At 43.1% G+C, this 24042-nt stretch overlaps 1 protein-coding gene across 20 annotated transcripts in view; it reads left to right on the top strand.

The window, feature by feature from the left end:
• Positions 1-24042, top strand: part of LOC105465975 (potassium calcium-activated channel subfamily M alpha 1) — a 763404-nt gene that overhangs the window by 359693 nt on the left and 379669 nt on the right. For all 20 annotated transcript variants that reach the window (XM_011714686.3, XM_011714685.3, XM_011714673.3 and 17 more), the window contains exon 3: positions 23979-24040. In XM_011714686.3, the coding sequence (XP_011712988.2) occupies positions 23979-24040 (62 nt within the window). The remainder of the gene's footprint in view (positions 1-23978; positions 24041-24042) is intronic.

Below are 24042 nucleotides of genomic sequence, written 5' to 3'. Positions count from 1 at the left end.
TTCCCTTCTTGGTTTCTCTCCCCTCAAAGTTCACGGTGAGATGGCTTCTGTGGCAGTGAGGTTTACCATGCAATAGAAAGAAACCCCATGGCAGTTGGCTAACCAACCAAACTTACTCCATTTCCTCTGACAATCGATAATTATTAATCACCTACATTCTCCAGAAGGCTGTAAACCCCCCTCCCTTCCATGTCTCTGGGACGACAAATAGAGTCGGGGTTAGCCAGCCCGGCTTTGTGGCATCCAATGCGCTTGTGTTTGTGCTTTGGGCTTGTCAGTTGCCTTTGCTGAGATGAAATAGTGGGGCTTCCACTAGGCATGGTTCATCAGCTCTGCTAGTGTCTGTGCTTTATTGGGCAATAAATTAACACCGAGCACTGCCAAGGAAATAGATAAATGGATAGGGTGGCAAGCACATTTTTAACAAGGAAAATGGCTTTGTTTCTCAGTAGCATCATTTAAATGATTAGCTCAGTTGTGTAGTTTCCTTGATTAGGGGATGGGGAGGAGATCCTAAATAAACATGTCTGTAGGAAGAACAGTGTGGGGCATCCTCACTGCCCTTCTTTGGAAGGTTTAGGAAAGGAGAGGGGATTTGTTTAGGACCCTAGGTCTTGGAGAGGCTTGCATTTTAGTCATGTATGATACATGACTAATTCTGCCTGTGGGGTAAGCCTATAAATAGTGTGTTATTCTGGCTGGCCATACCTGGAGGCTGTAATCAGGATAGTCATACTTGATGGAGTTAGGAGAAATCTTTTATGGTTTGTCATGGTCCTTAACTGCATCCGCATGTTAAACAGTGACAAGAGGGAAGAGAAGGAACTCCTTGTTTGCAAGGCAAATCTCCACAAAGCTAAGAGGAATGCTAGCCATCAGTACAAAGGAAAACCTTCCAGGCTCAAGAGAAGGGCAGTAGAAAACAAAAACGTGAATTCCTCCTTTCCATGTATGTACATGTAAACATATGAAAAAACATGCCTGCTTTTTCATAACTAATTTCTAGAAGTGGTGCCTTCCCCACTAGAATATCAGCTGAATAAGGGGTCTTTGTCATGTGTTCTCTGTAGTAGCCCCTGTGCTGGAAATGGTGCCCAGTATATAGTAAGAAATCAACAAATATGTGTGGAATAAATGAAATTACAGGTGGACTGCTTTCCACCCTCCAAATTCTATCCATGATTCCTTTACAGCTTAATTACACTTCCACGAGCTCCTTCCCCAGCCACTCCCGCCTGAAGGACTGTCCTCTCCTCTGCTCACCAATTATCTCTTCTTTTCCTTTTTATTGGAAATTGAGACCTTGTTTTGGACCATATTTTCTATTGTTTCAATTTGACATTAAAATCTTATAGTATTGATTTCTTTTATATCCATTCCACAAACCTTTTCAGGTTGCTATAAAATTTTTATCTGTGTTTCTCTAGGAATAGATGAGTTGCCTGAATGTGAATTCAATTCGTCTTGCAGGCATAATAGCTTATCATAATAAGCTCTTCATGTAATGTAATAAGTACTTCAGAAAATAATTTAGCCTTTACTGGATTTTTTTTTTCCCTTCAAATGATTGATCTGTATGCTTAATCGCTCAAGAACTCAGCTTTCTGGTAGAAATTGAACTTGTATTTGCCTGTGACCAACCTACTGATTTTTGTTTTAGAAAAACAGAAACAAAGGGAGAATAAGAGAGAGACAGGAGGAAAGAGAATGAGAGAGAGAAAAAAGATGAATGTATATTTACATCTATAGCTTACTTCACAACAGGTTTTGAGGACTTATTTACAACTACCTTGTAGAAGATATTTACAAAAAGTAAGTGCTATAGGTTTTGAAATCAGAGAAAAGGATAGATGAATAGATGATTCTGCTTTAGGGAATGTATCTTGGTAACTTCCGATAAAGGAAGATTTTTAAGATTTCTCTTCTCTGGTGCTTATAATAGGTCCATGTCTTGGTAGGGGGTTTAGAAGAAATGGCAGCTCTTTGCCAAGGGATTGCTTATTGGAAAAAATCATTTGTAATAGAAATGTGTTTACTAAGATAAGTGCCATTTTAAATGTGGTGTGCTGTACCCCTGGCAAGGAATCTTAAATATGACTCAAAGCCTTTTTGAAATACTGCCATATAATTAAAGAAAACCAACTTAATGATCTAACATTTAGCATTATTCTTTACAGTTTTACTCTTGGACTGGAAAACAGTTGTAAAAAATAGCTTCATTTAATTAGGATGAGAAACATAACACACATATATAGATGCATATATATAAATTTTTTTTTCTTTTTGCTTCATTTTAAAAATTATTATTTGTAGAAATAGTCTACTATGTGTGACCAAGAAAATTAATTTAGGATTTGTGCTTTATTCTTTCCAGTCATTCATCAACAAGCATTCATTGAGGATGCAAAAGGACCTCAGGAGGGATGTACATTCAAGACACACCATCAAGGGGCTTATTGTCTAGTTGGGGAGATAAGACTTATACACAAAAATAGTTAAGTGTATGTATCAAGAATTATGGAATTGACTGCCTTCAAAATATGAAAGATGGAAAGTGCTTTGGAATATCAAGCAAGGGGAAATAGGAACTATACTTTAAGGAGGGTCTTCATTCATTCATTCATTCATTCAACAATTGTATATAAAGCATGTACTGTGTTCTAGGTACTTACATGTGGGTGCTATAGATACAGCAAGGACCGAACAGACCAGGTCTCTGTCCTTACAGAATTTATCTTCTTTTGAGGTTAGGCAAGCAATAGACAAGTAAAAAGTAAGTCAACAATGTGATTTCGGGGAATGATAAGCCAGTGAAGGAAACGAAACAGTGTGAGGGGACAGGCCAGTGCTGTGTGCGCCTAAGTGCACATACTTGCTTGCTCACATCTCAGTCGTGGCTTTAGAAAGGATAGTCAGGAAAGGCCTTGTAGGAGGAGCTGGCCTGGACTCAGACCTGAATAAGGAGAAAGAACCTGGAGAAGGGGTAGCATTCTGTCCTCACCTTGGAGGACCAGGAACATGTGGTTTGGAGGACAGGAAAGGGACAGACATTCTAGAACATTTCAGAGTATCTGAGCTCTTTTTTTCCACCAGGGTGTGGGGTTGTGGTGTTTTGCATCAGGTAAGGCTCAGGTGAATCAATGCATAATTGTGGCAGCCAGAAGTCTGGTAGCTGTTCACGGTGAGAGATGTTTTTTTGCATCTTCCAGTAGGGCCATTCTGGGATGAAAGATATCAGAGTGTCTAGCACCCAACTGGCAGCCATTGAGCTGGGGATTTATTTAGCACTTACTTCTAGAGTGCTTGCTATGTGCCAGGCACTGTTTTGAGTGCTTTACAAACATATTAACTTGCTTAATCCTTACAACTCTTTGTCGTAGATGCTCATCTTTGGCTCCTCTGTCGTAGGCAGGAACTGAGCCTTAGAGAGTGATCTGCTCTAGGCCACATCTCAGGGAAGTGTTCTGGTTATGCCGTCTTAGCTCTTAACTCTTGTGCATCCTTTTCGTGAGACGAGAGAGCATCTGTGTCACTCAGGACACTTCTGAGCATCCCTAGCCTGGAGCAGAATGAGAATTGGGGCCTTTTTTTTTTTGAGACAGAGTCTTACTTACTCTTACTCAGGCTGGAGTGCAGTGGCACGATCTCGGCTCACTGCAAGCTCCGCCTCCCGGGTTCACGCCATTCTCCTGCCTCAGCCTCCCGACTAGCTGGGACTACAGGTACCCACCACTAGGCCCGACTAATTTTTTTGTCTTTTTAGTAGAGACAGGGTTTCACCGTGTTCGCCAAGATGGTCTTGATCTCCTGACCTCATGATCTGCCCATCTCAGCCTCCCAAAGTGCTGGGATTACAGGCGTGAGCCACTGCACTTGGCTGAACTGGGGTCTTTTCTAATTGCTTAAGGGGTCTAAGGACGTTCCACCCTGATGGAAACATTCTCGGTCTGCCCAGTATGGTACCCACTTGCAACATGTGCCCATTGAGCACTTCAGTGTAGCCAGTGCAACCAAGGAACTGAGCTTTTAATTTGTGTTTAACTAATTAACATAAATATAAAACTAAAAACTGAAGGAATATAAACTATTTGTCTGTTAAATAATACTTGTTGTTTTGGTAGGACCAATTTTCACAAGCTGCAACAATTGTTGCAACACACGAAACATTGTTATATGTTAGTGGGGGTGTCAGGTGCATGAATTATTTCTGGTATCTCTTTAGGAATTTTTAATATTAATGATATGTTGAAGTAAAAATATTCTGGATATATTGGGTTAAATATGAAACATTTTACACATGAATATTACATGTTTCTTTTTTTGAAATGTGGCTAACTGGGACATTTAAAATTATAAATATGGCTTGAATCTTTGAATATTTCTATTAGAGGGTGCTGGGATGAAGTTTACCCTCAAGCCTCTAAAAAGAGGGTCAGGCACGGTGCCTCAATGCCTGTAATCCCACCACTTTGGGAGGCCGAGGCAGGCAGATCGTTTAGTGAAACCCCAACTCTACTAAAAAAAAAATTATCTAGGCGTGGTGGTGTGCGCCTATAGTCCCAGCTACTCGAGTGGCTGAGGCATGAGAATTGCTTGAACCCAGGAGGCAGAGGTTGCAGTGAGCTGAGATCGCACTACTGCACTCCAGCCTGGGCAGCAGAGTAAGATTCTGTCAAAAAAAAAAAAAAAAAAAAGAGAGAGAGAGAAAGAGAGAGAGAGAAGAAAGAAGGAGTGCTTGAACAAAGAGGAAGTAACTGCTGTGTTTTGGGTGGATATTGAGCCATCATCCTAAGCACCAGTTCTCCTGGACTTCTGGGCTCTTGCTGAGCTCACTCCAGTTTCCAGTTCCCAGGACTAACATGCACCACTGTTACTTGGGTTTTGCAGATGGAATTGCCACATGGATAGAGGTTGGTGGGAACTCATACATGAACATGACCCCCATTTTGCTCAAAATGGTGTGGATTTGGCTGGAGTTGGGGAGTCTCTCAACCATATGCGACTTCTGCCTTCTGCCCTTGCCTGTTTCCTGCAAGGAACGAGGCCTGCATTGCCACTGGCAGGAAGCAGCTGTCTACCCAGCACGATGCTTGAGGGGTCAAATCCTGCACCTGGTCCCAGAGGTGCCCAAAAGAAGGAGGTGAGAGGGCTGTGCTTGCTTGAGGGAGCCTGCAGAGCCAGGGAACAGTCTGCCAAAGTGATTCGGGCTACTGAAATCCAAGTGGCAGCAAATGGCCAACCATTGTCTGGCTCCAGCTCTGTCCCAGCCTCCACTTGTCTGTGTCTCCTCAGAGGTACAGCTTGGGGCAGCCTCCCTGTCACCGTGGTTTCAAGGAGGGGTGTGGGTTCGTATAAAGGAGATGGGGCTCCTCCATAACTAAGTCAACTGAAGACTCCTCCAGGGTCACTCAAGTGGAGACATTGAAGACCAGGTAGCTGACCACTTTGCCAGTGCAGAGACCTGAGTCCCAGGCAGCCCAGGCCCCTGGAGATAGTCACATGTTCCACTTTGCTCTGCTGTGTTAGCATTAAGATCTCACCCATTGGCTGTTCAGGTGACCCCAGCCCTGACTGCACACTGGAATTACTTGGAGAGCTTTATTTTTCTAATACATCAGAAAAATACTGATGCCTGGTCTTCCCCACAGAGATGCTGATGCAATCGCTCTGGGGTGTAACCTTACAACCAAGGTTTTAAAAACTCTGAAGCTATCTTTCCCTGAGAGGATATGATGCATTGAAATGAACTTTCCCAAAGTGCTTCAGAATTACAGTGGATGAGGGTGCAGGATGCCTGTTGAAAATGCAGAGTTCTAAGCTGTTCATCAGACCTTTGGAATCAGAATGTTTGGAAATGCACTTGTAACCTACAGCCCAAGTAGATATTCAGTAGGCTGCCATTTCAACATCACCCTGTGAAATCATTAGCAACTCAGTATGGATTTGCTTCTTATTTCTTGTGCTTTTTAAGAAGGCCAAGAGAGTTAAGGTAAAATTGAAAGGAAGTAATCTCTAATGGTGAAATTTCAGGCTCTTAGATAGGGAACGCTTTTAGGGGAAAGGAGGTCTTCTAGAAGCCCCTGAAGTGATGACAAGGAGTGACCACCAACTCCTCAAGCCAGAACTGGGGTAGTGTTTCACTTAGTCATCCGGGATGGGGACTCTGCCCTTGTGCAGTGGGAAAACAGCTTATATCAAGGCTTGGCCAGGCCTCCTTTGGTCCCAGGCTGGAGACTGCTGGGCCTTCAGCCATGAGATGGTTGGATTGTGTTTCTTTGCATTGGTGCAGTGTCTCCTGGAGACTGCTTTTGTTCAGTCACTACTGAGGCATGTATTCATTAAATCACTGTGCGTACTCAGGTAGCAGTGCAGAGCCACCCTCTCTGCCAAAATTGAGCCAGCCCATCCTGCATGGTCTAAGGTTTTCCTTAGAAAAGTAGCCATAAGCGATGGGCTCCCACTACTCCCTGCTTTATTATTTGAGGTACAGAGAGCATATGACACACTCGAATCCCACGTGAGTTAGAGTTCAGTGTGGGATCAGAGGCTGGTTTACTCTTTTCACCAGGAAGCGATCTTGAGAAGCCTGCGGATGCCACTTCCCGTGGCTGGGTTTTATGGACTGCTTTTGATCTGAAATCTAGAGATCCCCGTTTTCGTCCTTGTCAGCCTTCAGTAACTCAGTCACAGTAGATCAGTCCTCATCATCTCCAGCAATTTATTAATCATGTTCAGTTCCAGACAAGGCCTTAAAAAAACAACACTCATTCATCAGCATGGAAAGGCTACCGGCTTCTCTCGGAGAATCTCCTATACTATGTGAACAGCGTGAGTGTCTGTGTGTGTCTGTGTGTGTCTGTGTGTGTGTGTGTCTGTGTGTGTGTGTGTCTGTGTGTGTTTTAGTATGTATGTGCCTGTGTATAGGCATGGAACTATGGAGGTTTTAGACATTGTCATTCACCTGCTGGTATATAGATATATCAGGTTATTAAACAGAGAACTAGAAACTCTCCTAGAGAGGCTACAGGAGCACTGCAGATTCTCAACTGTGCTTCCCCATCTTCGCCTGGATGTTGGCAGCCAGTGTGTCAGGATGTATTAGCCTCTCTCCAAGGGTCCAAGTGCAACTTAAATTGGATGACCATATTCTTTGGCATCTACTCAGAGCACTTTTGAGAATGAAAAGGAGGTGCTCTTAATAATTATTCCAGGACATCAAGCAAACTGGGAAGTAGAGTCTCCTTAGGCATATTCACTTGGCACGGTCTACTGTCAAGAAGTGTCTATTCTTGGCTTATTAAAATGCCATCAGAAATCAGTGAGCATTCTGATATAACAGGGAATTCCTTTTATGGTATTCTTGGCAGGTGATCTCCTGTGTCAACTTAAATGTCCCCAGGGACTGAAAGCTCAGTGCCACATGCAGCAGCCGTTCTATTGTTGGATGATTGTCACATTAGATTGGGACTCATTAGAAAACTTTCTGATATGAGATTGGAAAATATGCTAATAATATGTACAGTGATGCAGGCAACTTAAAATTTTCTTGGAGAGAAAGAGAGGGTTGCTATGGTTTGGGAAAATGAGTGGGGCCAATGCTTACCCTTTCTGAACCCATTTTTGGAGGGCACAGCCATCACAGCGATCCATGAAAAATCTTCCTGTCTTGGATGCTCTTTCACCAAATAACTCGGGAAAGCTGATGACATGAAACAGAGTTTCACAAGGGAAAGTGGAGAAGAAGTTTCTGAGAGACAGGAGGCCTTATACCCACCAATTCAGGAAGGAGCTTTGGGGTCATGGATTAAAAGAACAAAGGCAGGGGGTCAGACTTGGATTTGAGACTAAGCTCTGCCTCTTATAGAGGGCATTTAAGCTCTCTGGGCCTCAGTTGCTCCACCTTTAGAATGGAGATGCCTCTTCCTTTTTGAAGACAGTGGGTCCTCCCTCAGTTGAATTTAGTGGGACTTCATCGATTGCTCCACACAGAGCTCCTCCCCAGTCTGTCACGTTGAGTGCAAAACACTGCCTAGGTCCATCCAGTCACTCAACAAGCATCCATGGGGGAAGCATTAAGGAGCTTTAAATGCACTGGGTTCTCTGGGAGCAATGTTAGTCTTCATGTTCTTCACTCCTTCTCATCCTCCTTCCATGGAACACCCCTAGACTCCACCGCCTGCAAAGCTCATTGCTCCTTCTCTGCAGAGTCCTCCTGTTCATGTATAATTTTTACTCACTAGTGGGGTCATTTGTTGAGTGTCTGTCCCTGCTTCAGACTGTAAGATTCATGAGGGCAAGAGCTGTGGTTCTTTGGTCCTCTGCTATATATTCAGGTCTAGTACAAAGCTTGGTATACAGCAGTCATTTAATAAATATACATTGATTGAATAAATGAACGAGTGAATGGTGGGGCCACAGCCATGATTGATACCCTTTCCATCCTCAAGAAAGAGATCACAGACAAGAGACTCGGAAGAAAACTTATGACTACAATAAAGAGTAAGAAGTGCTTTGTTTAAAGCATCCTCAGGGTCTTTCAAGAGGTCCCTTGCATGGAGTAGCAGATTCAGGGTAATTAGGGAAGGCTAAGAGTTGACCTTTCTGGGCCTGAATGGATTGATTATTCAATAGAAGAGAAGAAAAGAAAAGAAAAGAAAAGAAAAAAGAAACAACCAAGACTTAAACCTACTCAACCACCCTATGCACTTGAAATGTCATTTAAAATAAAGTCTAGCATGGTAACTTCAAGTGACAAACATAGGTGATGCTGGAGAGGACGCGCCAAGCTGACCAGCATTCTTATGAAGTTTGACTGGCACAGAGCACACAAGAGATGTCATATTATTGCCAAACAGTTCTTGCAGTGGGCAGAACCTGGACAAAGGGAACTGTTCTCTCCTCCCTAAGTCTTAGATATGGCTGGGAAAAACAGACAGAGTCGTGACCCTTGGTTCCTTTGTTTTTGGAAGTCGTGGACATTCTTCTTTTTTAGCACTGTTTCTTTCTAATGATAAAGGAAACAGTATATTGATGAACTCCTATTTTTCATTTGTGGTGATTTCTGAATGCTTTCTTTGGAATCAAAAACCTCCTCACCACACCTTTACAAGTTTTATGGTTCTGGGTGAAAGCATGTTTTCAGAAATCTAAGCCTATGAGTTGTTTGTTTGTTTGTTTGTTTGTTTACAGAGTTTCACTTCCATTGCCCAGGCTGGAGTGCAGTGGTGCCCTCTCAGCTAACTGCAACTCCCGCCTCCCAGGTTCGAGCAATTCTCTTGCTTCAGCCTCCTGAATAGCAGGGATTACAGGCACACACCACTGCACCTGGCTAATTTTTGTATTTTTTGTAGAAACGGGATTTCACCATGTTGCCCAGTTCACTTGAACTCCTGAGCTCAAGTGAACTGCCCATCTCGGCCTCCCAAAGTGCTGGGATTACAGGCATGAACCACAGTGCCCAGCCTAAGCCTATGTATTTGAAGTAAGGGTTTTAAGTGGTTTTTTGTTTTTGTGTTTTTGTTTTCGTTTTTTTTTTTTTCCAGCCATGGCATCATGGTTAGATTCATGAGGTACCTTTCAATGGAGACGATATTTCAACTTTAATTACAAACCAAACACCTTGCTGGCATTGTCCAGCCCATCGAACCAGCCAGTTTTCTCCCCTTTGGAAGCCTTCAAAGTATATTTTTAAAGATATATTAAAGAGATTTTGTCCAAATGGCACATGCCTAAGCCTAAACAGTTTAAAATGTTTTTACAGCCATGTTCAAAGAAAAAGAATATCTTGAAAGAATAAACTTTTTACCTTTTATAAACAAGGTTAAAAGCAGTGATTCTCAAAATGTGGTCTCTGAACCAGCAGCATCGGCATCACCTGGAACTTGTTAGAAACGCACATTCTGGCAGGGTGCAGTGGCTCATGCCTGTAATCCCAGCACTTTGGGAGGCTGAGGCAGGTGCATCATTTGAGGTCAGGAGTTTGAGACCAGCCTGGCCAACATAGTGAAACCCTGTCTCTACTTAAAATACAAAACTTAGCTTGGCATGGTGGTGCACATCTGTAATCCCAGGTACTTGAAGACTGAGACAGGAGAATCACTTGAACCTGGGAGGCAGAAGTTGCAGTGAGATGAGATTGTGCCACTGCACTCCAGCCTGGGCCACAGAGCGAGACTCTGTCTCAAAAAAAAAAAAAAAAAAAAAAAAAAAAGAGTCTTTTGATGCTATGAACATCATCTGGCTTCTGGCATTCTTCTTTGCCCAAGAATGAAAATTCCAGTTCAAGTTCCATAAAACAAGGCATTCTTCTTCAGTTTCGTGTCCCCTGCCAGGTCAACTCTGAACCTATAGTGGATACTCAGCAACTGTGTGCACTGAATGAATGAATGAATGAATGAATGAATGAATGACTTGTAGGCTGGTGTGGGAAGTTCAGATAAATTTATTCTAGCACATAAAGATCTTCTAATGGAGTGGATGAGGGATGGAATTTGGTGATCAGGCTGGGGATACACTGAAATAGGCAGGCAGGTTATGACAACAAGAGTCCCTAAGCCCTGAAAGGATGAAGGTTCTCCTCACAGATAAATTTGACACATGGAAAAACCATGCAATAAGCTTAAGGAAGCCCACCTCAATTCTGATTTCTTCCTGATAACTATGTCAAAGCTCTTAAAACTGTGCAATAAGATCTTCATGCATTTTCTGCCCTTGTCTTGCCAGTTCTTTCACCGTGTAGCTGGTGTGCCTGGTCTGCTGAAGTATGAAGCATACTCAAACATCATACACATGCTCTTCCTTTTAAAAAATGACCTTGAGAAGATAACAAGTGAATTCCGCAGGCAGACTCCATTTCTTCTCTTTTGTTTGCAAAAGTGTGAGGCTGAAGGAGGAAGGAAAGCTTGGGTTAACTGACCACATTCACATCCCCCCACCCTCAAACAAATGCCCCACACATGTGGAGTACATGGTTTTCTGACTGTTTATCTCCAGTGACCCAGAGTTCCAGGTCCCCTGTGCTGGAGAGGGCACAGAGGCATTATTATCACCCAGTCCTCACTGGGTGAGAAGGAGAATGGTGAGACCATTGTAGGAAGCAAGGTGAAATCAGGGGCTGTGGGCCAGGCTTCCAAAACTCGCATGAATACACGTGCTGAGGTTTATGCTACTGACACTGCCTTCCAATTTTCCAGACCGTAGGAGTGGCAATTTACTGAGCATGAGGGATGCTATCTTGTGAAACTTTCTACTTCATTCAGGAAGGGTAGTTTGTAAGAATTCAATTGTAAATACAAAAATACCATTTTTTTCTGAGGCGAGGGCAGGAAGGGGAGATGTCAGAAGTAGACGGGTTAGGGCTTTCTCTCTGGAGACCTGGATTTCAGCCCACTGCAAGTCTTAACAAAGAGGCATGCTGGTATCATTCTTAGCAAGCCCAGTCCATTGTTATGGTCAGATTCGACTCTGCAGTGGAGAAAATGGAGTGTGACATGTTTGGTGCCAGGAATGTGAGCATGCACCTGCGCAGCCGATGTTGGTGTCATATGGTCAGCTGAATGGTTATTTAGTAATTTTGGCCAACTCCCTTGACACTATGGGGCTTAGATGGCATTACTTTCTGGGATGCACTGATAAGCCTTTTACAAAGCAAGACCTTGGTCCAAAATCCTTGCTGTAGGAGATGAAAATTTTATGTTATTTCTAGGGGTGCTTTCAATGTTCCATTAACCCACTGAGGAGCTATGACCAAGCTTGGCCTTGAGATTTAGACTTAGAGACCAGATGCCCTCTATCTATTTCATTATCTTCCAGAGGAAGTTGTTGAGTGTTTGTAAAGTGGTTATAGGATCAAGGGAATACTCTTTTAAAGTTCCTAATTATATCTTGGACTTTAGCTACAGTTCCCGAAAGACAAAATGAGGTATCTAAGAAATTCATAGCCAGCTTTGGGCATCGTTTGTAGGCTAGAGTGCAGTGCAAGGGAAAGGCGGGCCACACATAACATCTCTGTGGCTACGTGGGGATAGATTCTGGAAATGAAAGGAGAAATTCCAGCTTCCTAGCGGGTAAGATCAATGCTCTAGAGAGGCAAGGGTCACTTGCATGTAACACAAATTTCTTGGAGATACCCACTGCCATTGAATTGAGAGATGTCGGTATTCCTGTGGGAGGGTTATGATGTTTGAGTTTTTAAATGTATATATGCTTCTGAATTCTACTTGTGGGTTCTCAGAATTTTTCTTCCGTTTTGTAAATTGCAGTAAAATATACTTAAGATTTACCATTTCAGCCATTTGTAAGGGTACAATTCAGTGGCATTTACTACATTCACGTTGTTGTGCAATCATCATCACTGTCTGTGCTAGTTATTTGCATTGTCATAAAGGAATATCTGAAGATGGGTAATTTATACAGAAAAGAGGTTTATCTTGGCTCATGGTTCTGCAGACTGTACAAGCATGGCACCCACATCTGCTTGGCTTCTGGTGAGGACTTCAGGAAGCTTACAATCATGGTGAAAGGCAAAGGGGGAGCTGGTGTTTCACATGGCAAGAGAGGGAGTAGGAGCAAGGGGACAAGAAAGAAGTGGGGAGGTCCCAGACTCTTTTAAACAATTGTATCTCTCACTAACTCATTACCACTGGAAGGACACCAAGCCATTCATGAGGGAACCACCTCTATGACCCAAACACCTCCTACCAGGCCTCACCTCCAACACTGGGGGTCATGTTTCAACAGGATATTTGGAAAAGGATAAACATCCAAACCATATCACCATCCATATCCAGAACTCTTTCATCTTACAACACAGAGACTCTGTACCCATTAAACAATAATTCCCCACTTCTCCCTCTCCCCCACTTCCAAGGAACAATCATTCTACTTCCTGTCTCAATGAATGTGACTACTCTAGGTACCTCCTATAGGTAGATTCACACAATATTTGTCCTTTTGTGTATAGCTTATTTCACTTAGCATAATGTCAAGGTTCATTCATGTTGTAGCATGGACCAGAATTTCCTTCTTTATTAACACTGAATAACATTCCATTGTATGGAGAGACCACATTTTGTTTATCCATTCATTTGTCCGTGGACACTTTGGGTTGCTTCTACCTTTTGGCTGCTACAGACATGGGCATATAAGTATTTGTTTGAGTCCCAGCTTTAAATTCCAGTTTTGCCTTTAATATAATTTCAGAACTGGCAGGGTTTGAGAAGTAGGGCAAAGATAGCCACAAATTTAGACCTTAGTGACAGTGAGTGGCAACTTCTGACCTGACTATGCTACAAAATATTTCTCATCTCATAAACCTAATTAAATTAAAAATCCAGTTGGCCAAACTCACATGCACTTAAGCCAGACAATTTCTTAAAAAGCTCATTAGCTGCAAACTTGAGCGCTCCACCAGCAGATGGAACTTCTTCCCCTAGGTTTTCAGTAATTGGACAGGAAAGGTCTTTCAAACTTTAGACCTCAAATGGAAGATTTTTATCATGCTTGCCAGTGCATTGCTTTTAATGTCAGTGGTAAAGTTATGCAAAAAGCAATCTTTTAATTTTATGATGCAATGATGTAAGACCTCAGTGTCATTAAACCTCGACTTGCAGGAAGGACACGGTTTTAGGGAAAGTTTTCTGACTTCCTGTTACAATTGCTTTCCCTCATTTCAGTTATAATAAATTAAACCCTACAAGGAACATATTGAACTTTTCTGTATTTTCAATATGGGCAAAATGAGATGAGCATCATCAACAAAATCCAGGATGCAGGAAAACACTCCTTCAATGTTTGGGGAACACAAAACTGCAGAAGTTCACATGACTCTGGCCCTATAGTTATGTCACAGGAAGCCCTCAGAAGGGAAGAGATTGGGCAATTGGCTTGTAGTTATCGTGTCGCAGATTCTTCTTTGGGGAGCATTAAAAAATGAGAATTCAGACACTCTGTGTCTATCTGCGTGAGTCAAATTTTCTTCTGCCCTCTCGAAAAAAGTCCATGACTGCAGATAACTTTATCTATATACTGATGGATGCATGATTTATAGCAAACTTATAGTAAGAGGGAGCCCTCTTTTTTTCCAGGGCTTCGTATGTATTTATAGTCATTTTGAAGTGACCTGATTTGAAAATGGACAGAGACAAACTGCTGGGGGGCATGCAGGTGGTGAATAAATACTGATAGAGACCCGCAGGTGGTTAATAAATACTGATAGAGACCCGGTCTTTGTGATGAGAGGAATCACAGTTTGTCTCTGTGCCCCTTGCAGCATGTTTGTCTGTGTGCATACAAATACACACAAATATATTCACTTATTATTGGTACATTGGCATTTCCATTATTTTATGCTTCTCCATCTCACTTTCTCATGATATCTGTTTTCACAAATTCCTAGTCCTGATTCAAATCTGAATTCTCTACTTCTTCACGTAATGCTCCCCACATCTGCCACCTCAGTTGAATCTGTTTTTCCTAGAGACATAGTTGTTTCCCTCACCTCTCTCTCGATGTTGCTGTTTGTGTTTTGTTTGTTTGTTTGTTTTGTTTTGTTTTGTTTTGTTTTGAGACGGAGTCTTACTGTTGCCCAGGCTGGAGTGCAGTGGTACGATCTCAGCTCACTGCAACCTCCACCACCAGGATTCAAGCGATTCTCATGCCTCAGCCTCCCCAGTAGCTGGGAATAGAGGTGCACAGCACCACGCCCAGCTAATTTTTGTACTTTTAGTAGAGATAGGTTTTCACCATGTTGCCCAGGCTGGTCTTGAACTCCTGACCTCAGGTGAGCCACCTGCCTCCACCTCCCAAAGTGCTGGGATTACAGACGTGAGCCACCGTGCCCGGCCATCTTTATAACCCAGGAGTGCTGGACACTCTGGCCCTCCATTGCCCTTCTGTTCTTGTAGAAATGTGTTTTCTCCAGGCTTCTGCTGTCTGACCAAATCCTTCCTCTGTCTGTCCTTCTGATGCTGTCACCCACCTAGGTCCAGGTCCCTCCCCCTATACAGCGATGGCTCTGTCCTCTTCTGTTCTCAACCTCAGCTCCCGCCATCCCCTTCAAGTCTGCGTGTAGAACTGTCCTTGCTATCCATGTGTGTGTCTCAGACCCTCGACCTTGACCACCACGGTGCTCTTCTTCCTGCTCCACTTTCACCAGGGATCCTGGAGATCCTGCCATCACCTGGAACTGCATCTCGCCTTTATTCCAGCTTATAAACTTCAGAGTCTTACTCAATGAGGGTAATCCACGTTCTCCCACCTCTCTTTTGCTTCCACTATACTCAGTCTTCAAACTAATTCTCCAGCCTTTTCTCCACATATTTATTTATTTAACAAATACTGAGACACTTTGCTAGTTTCTTGGAATGTAGTGATAACTAAAAATGGACACACACCCGGCCTTCACAGAACTTGCCATCCAGCAAAGGAAAGAGCAGAGCAATTGATCAAAATGATTGCACAAAGACATGTAAAATTGCTGCTTTGCTAACTGCTACACAAAACAGACTATACCTATAGGCAGGGAAGTGACAGCAGAGCTGATTTCTGAAGGATGGGCATCTCATGCGAGCAGGTGAGGCTTCTAGGAGGAGGGAAGTGCTTGTGCAAAGACTCTGTGGTAGTTGGGGTGGGAGGCGTCAAATGGTGAATGAGAAAGAACTGCAAGTTAGGTTCCTGGAGTCTAGATGTGGAAGCATGTGAAATAAAGTCAGAGAGGAGGAAAAGATCAGAGTTTGCAAGGCCTTGTGGACTCTGTCAGTGATTTTTTTTTTTCTTCATACCAAAAGCTATGGAAGACATTTGAGGTGATTTAAGGAGGGATTCTCTCCAATTTACATGTGTGTCCTAAGAATTCAGTCCATTGCACACTGAATATGGCTTCATAGTATTGCATTTTTGAAAGCACCAGATCCTAATGCCTGTAAAATCATAGAGATTTTTGCTAGGCTTCCTTACATGTGAACAAAGCAGTTTAACTCTTATCTGGCAATCCCATGCATTTTATTTTAATGCTATAATCCCAAATACCAACTACGAAGCCCCTCTTCTTCCTTTCTTTCATCTTGAATACATCTCTACTTAATCTGTTGTTTGGAGTCTTGGTTTCCAGAGAATCAATTTATAGCATTTTTGTGCATGTTCTTCCATAAGTCAAATGTGATGTTTCAGAATGCTAGCTTGGGAATTTAGGGGACCTATGGATGATTAAATGGCTCTGCAGAAATATTCCAGATATTTTTTGATGTATAATAACAAAAATCCTTTTATGGTGGCAAGATTTTATATATATATATATATATATTTTTTTTTTGAGACCAAGTCTTGCTCTGTTGCCCAGACTGGAGTGCAGTGGCATTATCTCGGCTTGCTGAAACCTCTGCTTCCTAGGTTCAAGCAATTCTCCTGCCTCAGTCTCCTGAGTAGCTGGAATTACAGGCACATTGCCACCACACTCAGCTAATTTTTGTATTTTTAGTAGAGATGGGGTTTCACCATATTGGCCAGGCTGGTCTTGAACTCCTGACCTCAAGTGATCCACCCACCTCAGCCTTCCAAAGTGTTGGGATTACAGGCATGAGCCACCGTACCTTGCCTATATCTTCTTCTAAAGAGAACCATTCATGACTGAAGAATGACAAGAACATATAAACTATACTTGCTAAACTGTAAAGAGAAAAAAATCCTTTTCTTTTTCCCTTAGGAAAACACTGATACTCAGTCTGAGCTTCTGGAGGGGTAAAGCCTGCAAAAGCATGGGCTTTTCAAAGCTCACAGAGGCAAGGAGAGGGAGGGGATGGGTCAGACCACCACTCAGTTTTCTGTAGTGATGGCAGAGCTAAGACCCAGACTCAGGAGAGAGCTGATCCATGGCCCTTCTATGTCTTGTGTTAGTTTTGTGGGATGACATTCTGCATGAGCAATTGATTGTGCTTCTGGAAACACAAACTATGAATCTGAGTGTCCATGGAGTTTACTCTTGTGATCTTATGAAACAAGCCTCTTGCATACAGATTTAGGGACAGGCATATTGTCAGCATGTTGAATCAGACTTAAGCATACATGGTTTACAGTTAGCATAAGTGAGGGCTACCTTTTCAAGCCAAAAGTTTTTAGTTTCTACCAAGGTCCCATGTCATAATCATCTGTTTCGATCTCCTTATTTCACAGATTGGGAAACTGAGTCCCAGAGAGATTAAGCGATGTGTTTAAGAGCATGTTGCTTATAGGGGCAGAGTGGAGATTCACACCCAGGTCTTCTGTGTCCTGTGCTCTTCCTTCCTCACATCACTCATCCTGTGTGCCTGGTTGTATTAGTCCGTTTTCACACTGCTGATAAAGACATACCCAATACTGTATAATTTATAAAGAAAAAGAGGTTTAATGAACTCACAGTTCCACGTGGCTGGGGAGGCCTAACAATCATGGTGGAAGGCAAGGAGGAGTAACTCACATCTTACATGGCGGTAGGGAAGAGAGAGAGCTTGTGCAGGGAAACACCCCTTTATAAAACCATCTGATCTTGTTAGACTTATTCACTATCACAAGAACAGCAGGGGAAAGACCCGCCCCCGTGATTCAATTACCTCCCACCGGGTCCCTGACACAACACATGGGAATTGTGAGAGCTACAATTCACGATGAGATTTGGGTGGGGACACAGTCAAACCATATCACTGGTGTCTATCCTTCCCTAGGACAGCCAGGTGGACTTGGAATGTCAAAAATTCTTCTTCCTTCTTCCTTGGTTTTCCAATTCTCCCTTTCTCTCCCCCTTCCACTTTGGGAGTCTGCAATGAGGGTGGTGCTGCTTCTCTGCCTAATCTGATCCTTTCTTGACATCCTAGAGATGACTATTGATATGTGTAGTACTTCTTACATTCAGAAGGGACTCCTGAGTAATTTAAACTTCTAGATCCCATGCTCCAGGAGGGCAAAGGCCAGGCCTGACTTAACTGTTTTAGTTTTGCATTTCTCTGTCTCTCACTCTGGCCCTTGTGCATAGATGTTCAATAAATGTTTGTTGGCATTGTTATTAATAAATTCACCAGGCCAAAAACATTATAATTTAGATGTTGGAATGATATTATCTCTCAAAAAAAAAATGTCTCCAGATTGTTTTGCCATGGGAGTTCTCATGTCTGTTTTTTTCTTTTTTGTGCATGTGAGATAGGGTCTTCCTTGTCACCCAGGTTGGAGGGCAGTGGTTTGATCACAGCTCAACTGCAGCTTCAACCTCCCAGGCTCAAGCGATCCTCCTGACTCACCCTCTGGAGGAGCTGGGATTATAGGCATGTGCTACCATGCCTGGATAATTTTTTTAAAGTTTTTTTTGTAGAGATAGGGTCTCTCTATGTTGCCCAGACTGGTCTTGAACTCTTGGGCTCAAGCTATCTTTTAGCCTTGGCCTCCCAAATTGTATTTTTTAATATAGTGGATTTTATTATATGTAAATTATATACTTCAATTTAAAAAGTCCTATGCTTTTGGGATCATATATAGAGAATTGTCCATTTTCTGAGAAGGGTCTCTGCTGTCAGTAGGCAGCTAAACCCTGATCAAACATGCAGAATCATTAATTAGGGTCATTTGTTCTGCTGTGAGCTGAGAAGAATGTGTAAAACGTGCTCAGGAGAGAATTAATTCATCCTCCTCTCTGTACTTTTTCTAGTACTCCTAGCACGATTCTCTAAGCCTGCAGGCCTCATACATATGTTCTAATGGGCTAATTGTTAAGGCGACATTTGTAAATTAATCTCTGACTTGAGCTAAGTGGTTTCTCCTAATGGCTTTAATTCAGTGACTCCCATTCTTGGTCACATGTCAGATTCACTGGAGGAGCTTGTTAAAAAGAGGTGCCCAGACTTCCCCTCCCCCAGCTCATGATTTGCTGGTCCTCGGGTGGGATGAGGGCATCTCTGCTTTGGAAGGAAACTCCTCAGGTGACTGGATTCTGGTGGTAGCCACCTTTGTGAGCCTCGGCTCTGAATCTGCCTCCCAAGGCCATGATGCCTCACACACCCGCTGAAAGCATATGGACCTAATCGCAGCAACTCCAGCCCAGGTTCTAGAACAGGAAACGTCTCTAAGAGCCAGCTTTCCTGACTCAATCACCTCTATACTCACATCACTGAATCTGCCTTTTTCCTGAAGTACTCCATCACCTGAGGGGGAATAGTCTATGCTTGGCTTTACTATTTTCCATTTTCATGAATTTTCATAAACTTTGTCAGTCATTTGAAAGATCTTCATGGCCCGCAGAGATTTTCATCTAGTGAGATGGCTGTGGCCTTCCCCTCTCTCCTCCCCATTTTGCACTAGGCTTCTTCTTTGCATCAGGTGTTAGGGACAGACTTTTTTTTTTTGGAGAGAGTCTCGCTCTGTTGCCCAGGCTGGAGTGCAGTGGCACAATCTCGGCTAACTGCAACCTCTGCCTCCCAGGTTCAAGAGATTCTTCTGCCTCAGGCTCCTGAGTAGCTGGGAATACAGGCAAGCACCACCATGCCTGGCTAACTTTTTATACTTTTAGTAGAGACGGGGTTTCACCATGTTGGCCAGGCTGGTCTCAAACTCCTGACCTCGTGATCTCCCCACCTCGGCCTCCCAAAGTGCTGCGATTACAGGTGTGAGCCACCCCGCCCGGCCCACTTTTTTTTTTTTTTTGGAGACAGAGTCTCACTCTGTTGTCCAGGCTGGAGTGCAGTGGCACACTCCTGGCTCACTGCAACCTCTGCCTCCAGGGTTCAGGTGATTCTCTCCTGCTTCAACTTCCCAAGTAGCTGGAACTACAGGTGAGCACCACCACAAATGCTAATTTTTTGTATTTTTTGGTAAAGCCAGGGTTTCACTGTGTTGGCTAGGCTGGTCTAGAACTCCTGGCCTCAAGTGATCCACTTGCCATGACCTCCCAAAGTGCTGGAATTACAAGCATGAGCCACTGCACCCTGCCCTTAAAAAAAAAAAAAAAAAAAAAAAAATACACTGTGTATGTGTGTTCCTGGCATTCTTTTGTGCAAACACATGTCTTGTTTGATATTGGAGTTTTGAAAATAGATGACTCAAAGCACCATTGTTTCAGTGACATTTATCAAGTTGCTTTTGTTTTTAGGAATCTGGCACACTAAGGACTCAACATCACCACACAGCATATGGGTGTTTTCAGTAAGTCTGAGAAGGTGACAATTCATACTGTCCAAGGTGGCTGAGGTGATTTGTTGAGCTCAGACTATGGCACGTTTAGCAAGCAGGACAGGCTGTCAAGCAAGTTAGCAGAAGTACCCTGAGAGGCAATGCTCAAATTATCTGTGTATCAGACTGCTGCCCCCAAGCCCTTCTGTGGGACAATGCTTTGTTATATGTTTGGTTATTTCTTATTCTATGACTTAGCTGCTGGAGGGCAGGGATGCTTTGCTTTCTGGGGGTACTGTGCTTTCCTTGGCCTCATTTTACCATGTCCCTTGGGCTTCTGTCCTCCTTGTCCCTGAAACTCTAGAAGCTCGCAGAAGGATTCCCAATGGCCCCACTCCTTCATGAAGAGAGATTAGAGTAGTGTTACTATGTAGAAAGAAGGACATTTTGGGAGAGGATATTGAGATAAGAGCCCTACTTTTCCTATCCTTACCCAGTTACTAATGATCCATCTAGACAATAGTTCATTTTGTATTGGCTAAACCTGTATTATGTGATTTATCACTAATTACATCATAGCATGGGATTAATCTATGTAAGAACGACTCTATAAAAAAGAGTATATTTTGACAGGTGCAGTGGCTCATGCCTGTAATCCCAGCACTTGGGGAAGCCGAGGCAGGTGGCTCACTTGAGGTCAGGAGTTTGAGACCAGCCTGGCCAACATGGTGAAACCCCCTCTCTACTAAAAATACAAAAAAATTAGCTGGGTATGGTGGCAGGCGCCTGTAGTCCCAGCTGCTCGGGAGGTGCTGAGGCAAGATAATTGCTTGAACCTGGGAGGCAGAGGTTGCGGTGAATTGAGATTGCGCCACTGCACTCCAGCCTGGGCGACAGAACGAGACTCTGTCTAAAAAGGAAAGAGTATATTTCATGACTCCAAGTGGCCTTCCATCTTCTGTTATTCTTGGGCCTTATGTATAGCATATCTTAAATACTTAGATGACTGTTTGGGGTGCTTTATAATATTACCATTACCATGTACACTAAAATGTAATCATTTTGTGTTTTCAAACTTGGAGTTCTCAGACAATGGGGATTTGTTAGACAGATAGAGAAAGAGAGACTAAACTGACACTTCTAAGGTGGCTTTGCTAGGGGCCTAGAGAAGACAAGTCTCTGATGGGGATTCTATTTTCATGGCCACATCCAAAGTGTTGATGTGTTTTCTGCAGCACCTGGATCTGGGCTGACAATGTGATCGAGCCTGACATGATAAAGAGGCATTTAGCAAGTTTCAAGACTACATGCACAGTTACCTTAATACTGGGAAGCACAGCATCTCCCCAGGGAGCATTTTATGGTACATCTTGGGGCATTTTGCCTATCCTGTATCTCACTGCGAGGAGGCTTTCCAGCTGAACACGTGGACCCAAGCGCATATCCATTCAACAGAATCTTCAGGGCCAGGGAGCTGTGGAGTTCATTTCCCTCCTGGATTTCTTCCCCCTCTGACTCTATCAGAGAGATGCTGATATTTGAGTTTTCATCTTCAGAGGGCAGCAAGATCCCTGCCTTCCTCCTGTCACTGGCTTGTTTGCTTAAATAAGGAACGCATTAGTCCCCATCACCGACTGCAAGTGGAGGCAGCTGGAGCAAGTTAGTATCAGCTATGTTGGACATCTGGATGCTGTGACAACATTGCCATTGCAGGGGTCTTAGATTTCGAGTTCCTTACAGAATGATGTAGAGGCCATTTGCAAGGACTTGTTTCCTATCCTTTTCTGCAACAGTGGCTTTGGGTGGCCTAGGCCTATATAGCCAGCTCTGACAGATGCTCAGCATTCACAGATACACACACAGGGAGCCAAATGGACAGGGATTAGTCTTAAATCAGCTGTTTATGAATGGAGAAGAGGCCCTTCTCCTGGGTTCTGGCCACACCCCTTCTCTTTGCAGCTTTTTGAGAATGAGGTCAGGGCCAGGATCTAACTGCTTATGCCTCAGAAATAGCAGCACAGATCAAAATTAATCTTAAGCTCTTTGTTTTGCTGCCTCCTTTAGATAATAGAGGAAAAATCGGAGGCCTGCTCATGTTTTTGTTTGCTTGTTTTTGTGTGTACCTTTGAAAGGAACATATGAATGAATGTGTGTGAAGGGAGGGGCTGAGGTGAGGCAGCTAAGAGGGATTAGTGCTGGGCAGATGATAATTACTGATAGACTGCAGCATTCAATTGGAGCATGTTTTAGTTTTTTTAAAAAAATGGCCGAATGAAATAAACCTCAGTGGTGTATTGTTTTAGCACCTCCCTTTATATGGAGATTTTATCAGTTGCTATGAAACTGCATATTCATTTTACAGTGTCCATTTGTTTTTAATGGTCATTTTCTGGACTGTGCAAGCCACCATTCTGCCCCAGGAGCTCCATGGAGTTTTGCAATGCTTTAAATGAGTGTCTCATGCAGACTTCATTTTCTGTCAGCCGCTCTGGCACACATACAAAATACAGGTGTGTGTGTGTGCGTGTGTGTGTGTGTAAGAGAGATAGATTCTGTCTCTCATACACAGGCACAAACACACACACACAGCTTGATCATACTTAGTCTTTGCATAAATTGGGATTCCTCTCTACCCACCAGCCAAGGCCTGAGAGATGTCAATAGGTGGACACTGAGGAGACTGACTTCCAATGCTCTTCAACCTGCAGTCTCTTCAGAGTATTAGCATACCTGAAAGGTTGACCTAGCAGCCAGGCATTGTGTGTAATGGTGGTGCTTACTTTTTGTTCTCAGGCTTAATTGTTGGCTGAAAGCATCTTCTTTATTTCTCACTATGCTTTATTTGCATTAATAGTCTCCTCTGTGAAAGATTAAAGAAAGTAGGATGTGTAGTGAGGACAGAAGTGTCGGTGTCAGCCTAATCTGCTACATATTCATTCGATGGACCTTAGCATGACACGTATCCACTGAAGGAGATGCCAAAACTGTCTTCCATCCATGGAGATTAATTTTGAGTGAAAAGTGTAAAGTAGGACAAGAATTGTCACATAACTGGCCTAATGGATGGCCTAATTGACTTCCTGAACCTAAACTGTTTTCCTAAGTATTTCAGAAGTGTTATAATCATATAGATCATACATGCAGTGAATATATCTTTATGTATGTACACACATACACACGTGGACATTTGTACGAGCAAATTTGTGCTCTTCAAATTGGTATCTCTTGTGTAGAGACAGAAAGTAGATTAATGTGGTCTGGGGCTCGGCGATGGGAAAGGGGATTGATTTAACAGGCATGAGGGATCTTCCTGGGATAATGAAAGTGTTCTGAAACTGGATTACAGTGATGGTTGCATAACTTAGTAGATTTACTAAAGTCATTGATGAATTGTACTTTTTAAATGGGCGAATATTGTGGTATGTAAATTATGCCTCAATGAAGCTGTTAAAGTTGACATTCCTCTATTGGAGTTCCTGCAGATCCTAGACTACATGTAATATGAAAAATTGTGTCACCTTAAATTTTCACCTGCTCTTTTCCCACTGAAGTTTATCAACTTCAATTGCATAGGAGCTGAACTTTGAGATAACAGGGCCAGATAAAAACCCAGTGCCCTGAGATATAAAAGGCTACCCTGACCCCTATTGGCAAGGAGCGAGGTTGCTGCTCATTGCCATATGAGGAGCCAACCGTGAGGCAGTAATGGGGGGCTGGGGATGGGGGTGAGATTTCCAAGCAGGTCACCGAGAGCAATGGGCACCATATTTCAAAGCTGCTTCTGCATGTGTCAAAAAACCCAAACATCCTGAGGTCCAACTCTGAAGTGATGGCATTTTCCTCTTCTTTTGCAGGTTGTCTTAGTCTTTGCTCTCAGCATCGGTGCACTTGTAATATACTTCATAGATTCGTCAAAGT

Source organism: Macaca nemestrina, chromosome 9 (assembly GCF_043159975.1).
Source record: "Macaca nemestrina isolate mMacNem1 chromosome 9, mMacNem.hap1, whole genome shotgun sequence".
In the NCBI taxonomy this organism is placed as follows: Eukaryota; Metazoa; Chordata; class Mammalia; order Primates; family Cercopithecidae; genus Macaca; species Macaca nemestrina.
This window is presented reverse-complemented; position numbering and strand designations above follow the sequence as displayed.